Genomic DNA, 12,149 nt, shown 5'->3' with positions numbered 1-12,149 from the left:
CTGGGGAAAAAATAATAATAAAACATTGGAGCCGTATGGCCTTTACTATAGGCAATTCTATAGCGTTGCCTCTGAAAAATTACTAAATTTCTACATAAGTGTAATAAAAGGATGCCTGTAATAAAGGAAAATAAATGGCTTCAATGTAAAAGAAAAATTTACTATGATGTCTTAAGCAAATAATTAAAAAATACCTTTGCACCAATAAATTCCAGCATCTTTTAGCGATACATCATAAATGAGAAGATTCCCTGATTTTGTAACCTCAATTCTTTCCAATTCCTTTATTCTAGAACTTCCTTTAAACCATTTTACTTTTGATCTGTAATGTAAAGACAAATAGGACTTAAATAAGCAACAAGTGAATAAACATGTGAAAAGATGGGGATGGCGGGTTTCTTTCTGTCATTGTATATTATTTGATCATTTTTGTATCTCTATAAAATTAGGTGTCAACTTTCCATGGAAAATAAATGTTTTTTTTTTCGAGATACATTGCAATGTCTGCGTTTTCTTTCTTTTTATTGATGCATAAGTACTTTGAACTAAGGCTAATGTAAATCACACATTGTTATAAACTAAATTTAAGGCTTATAAAAAAAAAAAAAATATAACTGTGTAGAAGATCGTTTTAGTGATGTAAGAAATCTATGGTTCAAAAACCATGGACTGGACATATATATATATATATATATATATATATATATATATATATATATATATATATATATATATATATATATATATATATATATATATATATATATATATATATATATATATATATATATATATATATATATATATATATATATATATATATATATATATATATATATATATATATATATATATATATATATATATATATATATATATATATATATATATATATATATATATATATATATATATATATATATATATATATTACATACAACGTAAATTTACAACGACTTACATTATTGATGACGACTTTGCATGGACTTGGACATTCCTATTTGGTTGACGGTTCGGTTATACTGTTTGGTCCAGGGTAGTTGGATAGATGGGTAAGGTGAAAGCCTCGTTCAAGTGCACATTTGTCTCAATTGCTGGATTAGGACGACAGTTTTTTTTTTTTTTTTTTTTTTTTTTTTTTTTTTTTTTTTTTTTTTTTTTTTTTTGCCAAGTAATTACCTCTTAAACATAATATGAATCCAGGTTGGATCTAGTGCTGGTGGAGGAATCATCAAAAATTCCTCCCCGACGGACCTTAACCCTGGTCCCGGTTTTACCTGAAATTGATGATTATTTGGCGAATTTATCACTTATTTTAAAAGAGTAGCATAAGCAAATGTTCTATTTAGGGTATGTTTTTTTTTTTTATGATTAGTTAGAGTAACCTTATTACTTGTGGACTTTTGGGTTGGGTTTTGGAGATGGTTTGGATTTTTGTATTGTTTTGGCGTCTTGGTTTTATTTGATTTTTGATTTTATATGGAATAATAATGGCAATGATAATATTCAAAGGGGTCTGCCGAACATTAGTAAGTGTAATGGTTGTTGTTTTCTTTGCCAAGATCACTTCATCCCTCGAAATTATGTTAAAAGCACTTTATATAATAAAAAGTTTCAATGTTTATTAACTGGACAGATAAATTGCAAAAAAAATAATATTATCTTCTTAATAGAATGTAAAAAATGTCAATTACAATCTGTGGGGGAAATAGTTAACAACATATATAAGAGATTTTCGGGACATAAAACTACAATTACCAAAGAAAAAACTAATAATTATCTAGTTCAACATTGTAATAATGGTACTTGCTCAGTATCTAATCTAACTATTACAATTTTAGAAAATCTGGACCTAGAAAACTTTACTAAAGAATAGAAAAATAATAAATTACGCAGACGAGAAGATTATTGGATCCATGCTCTGGGTACCGCTTATCCTTTTGGGCTAAATGATCGAGTTGCGAAATACGGAGATATGTCCACTATAGTTGCTAACTGTATTAATGGTTTAACTGAGCACGCTTCTTTTAATTGCCCCACTAAACGTAAAAAACGATCAAGAGGACATAGAAAAAATAATAAAAAGAATTATTTAGATTTAAATGCAATTTTAATCTATTTAGGCAACATATTTGATATTAATGGAATGACTAGTTTAATAAAATCTTTAAATAAATTATCAAGGAATAATTTAATAAAAGTATTCTAGATTGCAAAAAGTAGTACAGCATTTAACTAAAAAAATAAGTTGCTTTATGATGCGGTTTGCATTTTAGCTAAATCAAAATTTATTTCAAAATATAATAAATCTTATAAAATTGTAAATAAGGATAATAGATTATATTTGTCTATTAATTTTGGTTCTAAACAAATAGAAGATATTAATTTGCCAAGAATCTTAAACCAGCGGAGAGTAAGGAATGCCCTCCCATGTAATTTGGTGTATAATGGTAGTCCACTTTTAACATATAAATTTTCAAAAACAATTGGTCAAATGATTTTTAATTATAATTCAATACTTAAAAAACCGGACAGGGAGAGTAATTGGAAACCGGTTTGTAATTGTGAGCAATTTTTACCGTATGTGGATCAAACTTATAAGCATATTGTAACGGGGGATTTGTCCATTATAAAGCATCGTGATCTTTAAAATATAATGAAAATGGGTGCTAAGTTCCGACTTTCTTACCGCATAAGGCCAGCAGATATTCTTAGGGGATTAAAGAATGATTTAAACTTATTTATTGATAATTGGTGCAAGAAGGAGAAAATTACTAAAGATAGATTTCAGAATTGGATAAATTTGATTTTGACTAGTGTAAGAAATAGCATGTATAGAATTAATCCAACAGATTCTGTGAAAAATTCAATATTTTATAATGCCAATATGAAACAAGCAATTGCTAATATACAGAATGAATTTATAATTGTACCAGTTGATAAAGCTAGCAATAATTTTGCCATAATTTGTCAGAAACTCTATTGTGATATTTTATCAAAAGAGTTACAAACAACAAATACATCAAACAGTTCGTGGTAACGAACTGTAAGTAAGGAGCGACCCGGCTCAATGGTAACCGAAACTCTAGAAAACGGGTTTTTGATATAAATAGATATATCAAAAAAATCAGATTTCAATGCTGATTTCAAATATATATAACTTTCATCAAGTTTAGTAATACCCATCAAAAGTTACGTGCCTGAGAAAATTTGGCTGATTTTCAAAAAAAGGGGGAAAGACCCCCTAAAAGTTATAGAACCTTAATGAAAATCACACCATCATATTCAGCGTATCAGAGAACCCTACTGTTGTGGTTTAAAGCTCATATATAAAAAAATGTGTAATTTTAAATTTTTTTCCATAATAAAGATCACGGATGCGTGTTTATTTGTTTTTTTTTTTTTTTTTTTTTTTTTTTTTTTTTTCCCAGGGGTTTTCGTTAACAACACGTTGTACTTGAAAAAAGTTGGAGGTCGAAATGTAAAGGTATAAAAAATTTATATTGACCATTTTAATTTACAAAAAAAAATGGAGGGTAACTAGGCCCCCTCCCACGCTTATTTTTTTCCCATAGTCACCCGATCAAAATTTTGAGATAGCCATTTTGTTCAACATTGTCGAAAATATGATAAATACTTCTTTTATGATGACTTATTCCCCCGAAGTCCCCAGGGGGAGGGCTAAAAGATATGAAATTTACCCAATGTTAACATATAGTATTGGTTATTGGGAAGTATCCAGACGTTTTCTGGTGTTTTTTTTTCTGGTTGTGGGGGGGACGGGTGGGTCGGTGGTTATGTTGGAGGATCAGTTCATGAAGGAAGTTTTCATGGGGGAAGGAAATTGCCATGAAGGGGGCGCCGGACTTGCCAGCATTATTTATTGGTTATTGGGAAGTATACAACCATTTTCAGGAAGGATTTTTTCTGGAGGGGGGGGCTAAAGGAGGGGGTTACTCGGGAGAAGATGTCCATGGAGGATGGTTCTTTGGGGTAAGGGAAATATCTATGAAGGGGGCGCCGGATTTCAAATCATTATTTAAAAAAAGATCAGAAATTAAATAAAAAAAAAACAAGTTTTTTCAACTGAAATGTAAGAATGAATATTAGAACTTAAAACGAACAGAAATTATAACGTATGTGAGGGGGTTCTCCCCCCAGTCAATGCCTTGCTCTTTACGCTACAGTTTTTTTAGTGATTTCAAAAGAGCTATCTATTCTAATTAAACGGCCTTTGTGATTCAGGGGTTTGTGAATCAAATTTTTTTTAACTTGTAACGTAAAGAGCGTGGTATTGACTAAGGGAAGAACCCCCTCATATACGTAATAACATATACGTAATAAAAAAAAAACAATAAAAAAACAAGCGATGCGGCTCAATAGTAATCAAAACTTTTAAAAACGGTATTTTGATGTCAATAAATGTATCAAAAGAATGTTTTTATAATGCTGATCCTAAATATATAAATTTTATTAAGTTTAGTATTACTCATCAAAGGCTACGAGCCTGAGAACATTTACTCGATTTTTTAAAGAGGGGGGAAACATCCCCTACAAGTGAAAGAATTTTAATGAAAATCACACCGTCAGATTCAGCGTATCAGAAAACCCTATTGCATAGGTTTCAAGCTCATATCTGCAAAAATTTGCAACTTTGTATTTTTTGCCAGAAGAAAAATATACGAATATAGAAGTTAGTTACGTAAGTTAATTTGTAAAGACATCCATTTAGCAAAAGAAAAGTAAAATTTTTATGCAAATAAAAGCTGCATTAACTATAAAACGATCAGAAATTAAATAAAAAAAAACAAGTTTTTTAAACTGAAAGTAAAATTTCATAAAAATCCACCAAAACCACGTTTTATTGCTGGGGCAGCAAGGTGTCCAACCAGAATTGCGGCTACTGACCTATCTTTAATTTTAGGAGAAATTAGAAATAAATTTAAAGCATATTGCTCCTGAATTAAAATTTTTTCTAACTTTAACCCATATTGGAGCGTTAATAACTCGTTACAAGTGGTATATTCTTTGGCGAATGTTTCAGATAAAAGAGTCAATTCATTTGATTTTACTAATCTGTATACAAATTTGTAACTTAATTTAGTATTAGAAAAATTCAAAATGGTGATAAATAAATCTTTTATTTTGTATAATATAGGATTTTTGAAAATTGATACTTTTAATAAAAAAGCCCGATGGACGAATTTCTTTAGAAGTACTATTAATTCAAGATTTTATAGCTTGGATATGGTATGCGATTTATTAGAATTTGTTCTATTTAATACATTTATAAGATTTAATGGGAATTTGTATAAACAAACCGTAGGTATTCCTATGGGTGGGAATGCGAGTCTATTCATAGCAGACCTGTTTTTAAGTCAATTAGAATACGAATATATGATAAATAAAAATAGCCCAAGCAATGTAAAATATAACCTTTCAAATAATAAAAGATATCTGGACGATCTCTTAGTAATAAATTGTGCAGAGTTTATTGAGCTTTCAAAAAATATTTATCCACAAGAGTTAATTCTTGAGCCTAGCTATGGGATGGGACACTCCGACCATTTCTTAGATTTAAATATTAATATTTCAAATAATAATAAATTAGTTTTTAAATTATATAATAAAACGGATGATTTTGATTTTGAAGTAATTAATTTTCCATTCCTTGAAAGTAATATACATTCAAATATTACTTATTCGGCTTATAATTCCCAATTATTTAGGTATGCAAAAATATGCAGTAATTACACAGATTTTAAAAATAGATGTAAAAAGCTGAGCGAAAAACTGATTTTAAGAGGTTTTTCTGCCAGAAAAATTAGTTGGCAATTCAAAAAATTTAGTTTTATGTATCATGGACTTTTAAGTAAATATACAAAAAATTATAAAGAAATACTGAATGATATTTTAATATAATTTTTCATGCGCTTTTCTTTTTTGGAAGTTTGAGTTTGTAGTGGTTTTCAAACAAGCTTGAGGATCTTTAAATTGGTAATTGGTTCCAGATACCAATAAAAGATACATCTGGAAATGTCTTCATTTGTTCCAGAATGGTCTCTGTCAGTGACCTCTGGGATTTTATTAAGGAAACATTGAAACACTTTTTGTATGTAATTTTTAATAGCTTGACTAGTATGCATGTATTTCACAAGTTTTACCTGACATAGGGTTTCCATATAGATCTGATGGTAGAGGCTCCTCCGTGCCGGGTAAGGAAAGTAAAGCCTCAAAACCCGTTAAGGCAGGTGGCATTTCTTCTGATGGGCCCTAAATGGAAGGTTCTACTTGGAAATATTTTGCTAGATCTAAGGTGCTTTTGCTTGTAAATTTACAACGACTTACATTTATTGATGACGACTTAGCATGGACTTGGACATTCCTATTTGGTTGACGGTTCGGGTATACTGTTTGGTCCTAGGTAGTTGGATAGATGGGTAAGGTAAAAGCCTCGTTCAAGTGCACATTTGTCTCAATTGCTGGATTAGCACGACAGTTTTTTTTTTTTTTTTTTTTTTTTTTTTTTTTTTTTTTGCCAAGTAATTATCTCTTAAACATAATATATATATATATATATATATATATATATATATATATATATATATATATATATATATATATATATATATATATATATATATATATATATATATATATATATATATATATATATATATATATATATATATATATATATATATATATATATATATATATATATAAGCACCCCTAAAGTAAATGACAAATATCCCTATTTGTGGGCATTGAAGTAAACTTTGATAATGTTCAATAATTGCATTTTGGAACGACTCAAATGTAAATCACAACCATTTAAGAATGGAAATAGAAACACATTAGCTCCTTGTTAAAACGAAACATATCTTTATTAAAATTTCTCAGAAAAATATGAATTCTTTATAGTCTGGGTGTCGAAGTTAAAAATCTGACAAAATGGTTATCTATTTACTTTTTATTTTCTTCCTTTTTTTATAGTAAGCACTAATGAAATTGTAATTTTCGAAAGAGGAAAGTTTATTTATAAACTGGGCTATATATTATATATTACGCCATTGGGTATAGAGGGCGGGGGGGGGGGGGGTAAAGTGAATTTTAGTAGTAACAAAAGTAAAGATATTTGACTGTTACCTCAACAACATGGCTTTGACCTCATACTAAAGTATGAAGCGCACTCCAACCGTCACAATTTCCAGAATAAATGCAATCAGTATGTTTAGGACTATTGTTTACAAAAGTCAAAACTCACGTACCAAGATATCTTTTTTCGAATCATTCTTTGGTAACTTTGCAATTTTGGCTTCCTGACTATTATCTCCACAGTACAAATTGACCAGCTTTTGGAGTAGTAAGATTTTGATAACAAAGTCAGAAAATTTCACCTAGAAATCTGAATTGTAAAATCTAAAAGCTATAAATTGGGCAATTCTTTTTATTACGGTCATCTTCAAGTCTTGGTGGCTCTGTTTTCGAAACTTACCTCGGTTCCAAGAAAAATTCCCGGCAAGGATACTTGTTATATGCTACTTGTCAACAATATTTCTTTTTTTTTAAATATGGATATCAAAAATGTTTAATTACTACACAAAAGAGTTTCTTGCATACGAAAGAAATTTAAAACGCTGAACAAAGGGTCTATATTCGTGTATGGTGCACTCAGGTATGCTACGTGCAGGAATAGCTCCCTATTATTACAGCTCTGCTTTCCAAAAATTTTGATTGTTTTTTACAGTGACTTCAAGTGATTTTTGCAGGATAGTTTTTGCTGTATTGTTAGAGTTTCTTTGGAATTTCAATATAATCATTCGAAGGGTAAAGGTTCCAGATCAAGCTCCCGCCAGGTCAAAAATAAAAAAGCTATTTATAAACATCAAAAACATAAAGAACAATAGGGAATTATTTTCGTAAGACAGTGGAAATTTTTTAAATGAATATTTCAGCCCTATGCCCAAGGGCCATTCTCAGCAAAACATAAATATATGAAAGAAGAAAGACTTGCAACAACATGCGACCAATCAAAACTAAAATGAATTTTTTTTTAAAACAGTCCTAGCATCCTTAATTCAGCAAAGTTCCTCCAGGACTGATAAATAAAATGAGATGAAACAAGGCAATTCATTGAAATGAAAGAAAAATAATTAAAAACACGTCTTTATTGCTAATCTTGTCTTTCTGGGAGCTAACCTCAAAGTTCTGTTTGTGACTGGTTCTGTGTTAATGTCTATTATTTTTTTTAAATATTTTGTAAGATGGTTTTAATTAAATATGTGTATAGAGCATTTAGTGAATATTCCCCAAAGTCCCTATTTAGGAAAAAATTATTATTAATCTTAAGTCTTATTTCAATTTTTTCTCGAACTACCTGATTTATGCCTAGGTCATTGCTAATAAGGGTTGATTCTTCAAAAAATATTTTGTGGCTATGATTTTCAAATACATGGCTGCTTAAAGCAGAATCAAAAGAAACAGTAGCAGTCTTAGAATTTAGAACTTTGGTGATATCATATTTATGCTGTTGTAGACATTTCTCTAAATTCTGGTGAGTTCTAGCTACATAGTATTTGCCGCAGTCGCATGGTATTAATAGACTATTTTTTATTATCTTTCTATCGAAGTTCGAAAATTAAAAGTTTTTTAATACTGCCTCATATGTTTCCCTAATATCATACGGATTTAATTGGAGGGGGGTAACGCAAAAGTTACCCGTTCCTAAAAGAATTTAGGAAATTTATGATTTTGAAATTATTGGTAAAAACTACATACAGATTATTTTGTGTGCAGAGTTTTTAAGATTCGTAGTGATTTTTGGGATGTCTGGGAAGTAAATTATGTTTGAGGGCTTATCGGGATCCTCACATAGTAAAATACCATTAATTTTACGGGAATACCTTTCCAGTCTAAGGTTAATTGTATTATTAATAATTAAAGCAGGATACCTATTTCCGAAAAGTAATTCCCTGATAGAGTTTAGTTCTGCTGTTAGAGAGATTAAGACAGCTCTTTTAACTTGTGGGAGGGTGGTTTGATTTAAAATGTAAATATATTGTTTTGAGTTGGTTTTCAGTAAATAGTAAAATTGAGATTATCTAATCTACGAAAAATTAACACATCTAGGAATGAGTTTTTGTTTGCAATTTCAATTTCTAAGGTAAACTGTAAATTTCTATCATATGTATTAAGGTGATCTAAAAAAAACCTAAGTTTATTTTCCCCATAATTCCAAAGTGAAATTACGTCATCCATGTGACGTCCCTAGAAAAATTGCTTAAAAAACAAATCCAACGCCCAATTTTCAATATTTTCTACATAAATATTCGCCAGTAACCAGGAGAGTAACATCGGTAAACCATTAATTTGCTGGTAAAAAGAATTATGGAATTGGAAGTGCATTAAACACTTGTAACAGAGCTTAGCCAAGGTCATTAAGACCTCGCAATTTATTCCTGCTGCTGAAATTTCTATTAAATGATAACTTTCGTCTATTTTATTTTAAACTAATTGTTCAGATACTGCTACATCAGTATTGTAATACATAGAAACAATGTCAAAACTGCTTATAATTGTATTTTCTGAGATACTTACGTTTTTGAGTTTTTCGACTAAATCTACCAAATTACATATGTACGTTCTCTAAGAATAAAGCAAAGGGTTGAAGGCTGTACATAACCATTTTCAAATATTGGAGGCGGGGGATTTCGTACAAGCTACGATGGGCCTTAAGGGAATGCCTTGCTTATGTAATTTTGATAGACCATAAAATTTTGGACAAAAGCTACCACGGGGAAAAATATGCTATATGATTGTAGAGTAATTTTACCATTTTGTTTTATATTTTCAAACTAATTTATAATTTTTTTAGCAGACTGATCAGTATAATCGTGGGTTATAGTTGTATATGTAGTTTTGTCATTTAGATGTGAATAAACTTTTGTGTCGTAATCTGTCGTATCCATGACAACCAGAGAATTGCTTTTAGCTGCTTTAGTCATAACAATGGACGGGTCTTTGCGGAGATTAGATAGAATTGTTAGGTCATACAAATTATCTGATTTTATATTGGCAGGAAAATTAACCATTTTTCGATAGTTGTAAAGGGTATCAATAAGACTAGCCCTAACTTCGCCTGGGATGGAAATAAATGTATAAAATTTATGTAAAAAACACTATAGAGAGGAAATCAAATCTGCCACAGGAACTTGCTTTGGAAAACAAAGAGAATTTTGGACCTTTTTCGAGTCTTTGTATTTCCAATGGCTCTAGAGGACAGATTAACAACAGCCGGTCCAGGAGTAAATTTTGGAGTATAAGAGCAATTTATAAGAAAAAAATTCCTTTTAGTTTTAATTGGTCGTATGTTGTTGTAAGTCTTTCTTCTTTTATATATTTATGTTTTGCTGAGGACGGCCCTTGGACATAGGGCCGAAATACTCTTTAAAAAAATTTCCACTGTCTTACGAAAAGAATTCCCTGTTGTTCTTCTTGTTTTTAATGTTTGTAATGGAAAGACACCGGCTGTTTCATCACTATTCAAGCTATTTATTTAAAAGAGTTATTTTTAGAATTAAGTAAAAATCATTAAATCAGGGAAAAAATCATTTAAGTTATAGGTTGCCTGTTTTTCTGGAAAGCAGTAAAAAATAGCTTTAGTTTTTGACTACCTAGGGCTTTAGAACATGCCTAAGGACGCTACTGTAAGAATATTGGAGGTATTCTACTTCCAGGAACAGTTGAATATGAAACTTGAGAGATTAAAATATTAAATTTTGACAATGTGGAAAATGGGTCGAATAATTTAAAGAAAATAGTTAGCAAAGTGGCAGAAGATAGCACAGCGTGGAAAGCTGAAAATGCAGATTGGAATATTAGTGAAAACACTTTAAGTTTAGTAGAAGAGAAAAGAGCTTTGTGCAATAATTTTCTAAGAGATGATCATATGAGAATAAACAGAAACAAAGAGAAATAGCAAAGGGATTAAAGTTTAAAGTAAGGAGATGTGAAATGGAAGCTATAGATAAAATTGCCAAGTATATGGAAGATGCAGCCGGGTGACATAGTAGTTTGATTTAGAATAGACATTTAAGCAAATTGAAGGGAAGTAGCTGGCCTGGACTTTTTCTAGTAGAACATAGGGAATGGACCACAAGTAGAGATAGAGAATTGTAAGATATGATTTGGAAAAATAAAAATAAATCCACAATTTGGATGTAAAGGAAGATTTATTTTGCAAGAGGAGTTAGAGACAATACTAAAAGGAATGAAAAAATATTTATAGTGCGATAGTGTGAAAAACGGATACTGATAGTGTGGTAAATGACTTTTCGAATTATAATGATTGCAAAATAAGGGATAAACTAATGAAGATCGTAAATATGGATTTTTGAAAAAGGGAAAGCACCTGGTGATTTTAGGAAAACTTTAATCAAACTCTGTTACAAAAAAATTGCTTAGTATGATGATACTTATTAAAGTAGAAGACGCTTAAGATAAATTTTTAAGAGAAGAACGCGTGTGTCTAGGAAGGAGAGAGAATATTTTGGGGATGTACCTTGTTATTTTAAGAAAACTTAAATCACACACCTCTAAGCTAGGTCCTAAAAGTGAGCGTGATAGTTAGCTTAACTGAACATTAGCTTAACTTCTGTTGGAAGCAAATTACTTAGCATCATCCTAAGCATTTCGTTTCTTACAGAAATTTAATAAAAAAAACAAGTTTTTTTTAACTGAAAGTAAGGAACGACATAAAAACTTAAAACGAACAGAAATTATTCCGTATATGAAAGAGGCTATTCCCTCCTCAACGCCTCGCTCTTTACGCTTAAGTTTTTTATAGTTTAAAAAAAATAAGAGTTGTGAGAAAGTCAGACTTTAGCGTAAAGAGCGAGGCGTTGAGGAGGGGACAGCCCCTTTCATATACGGCATAATTTCTGTTCGTTTTAAGTTTTAACGTCGTTCCTTACTTCATTAAATTATTCCGTATATGAAAGGGGCTGTTCCCTCCTCAACGCCTCGCTCTTTACGCTAAAGTTTTTTATTGTTTAAAAAAAATAAGATTTGTGAGAAAGTCAAAATTTAGCGTAAAGAGCGAAGCGCTGAAAAGGGGACAGCCCCTTTCCTATACGGAATAATTTCTG

The 12,149-nt window shown here is 30.2% G+C and overlaps 1 protein-coding gene across 3 annotated transcripts in view; it reads right to left on the bottom strand.

Moving 5' to 3' along the window:
- LOC148942708 (protein madd-4-like) overlaps window positions 1-12,149 on the bottom strand; it is a 305,059-nt gene that overhangs the window by 104,927 nt on the left and 187,983 nt on the right. For all 3 annotated transcript variants that reach the window (XR_016143070.1, XM_089102254.1, XM_089102253.1), the window contains one exon: window positions 195-322. Coding sequence is in view for 2 of the 3 variants with exons in the window: in XM_089102254.1 (XP_088958380.1) it covers window positions 195-322 (128 nt within the window). In the remaining variant the exon portion in view is untranslated. The remainder of the gene's footprint in view (window positions 1-194; window positions 323-12,149) is intronic.

Source organism: Artemia sp. Qi Xiang Cuo, chromosome 16 (genome assembly GCF_049724085.1).
Source record: "Artemia sp. Qi Xiang Cuo chromosome 16, ASM4972408v1, whole genome shotgun sequence".
In the NCBI taxonomy this organism is placed as follows: Eukaryota; Metazoa; Arthropoda; class Branchiopoda; order Anostraca; family Artemiidae; genus Artemia; species Artemia sp. Qi Xiang Cuo.
This window is presented reverse-complemented; position numbering and strand designations above follow the sequence as displayed.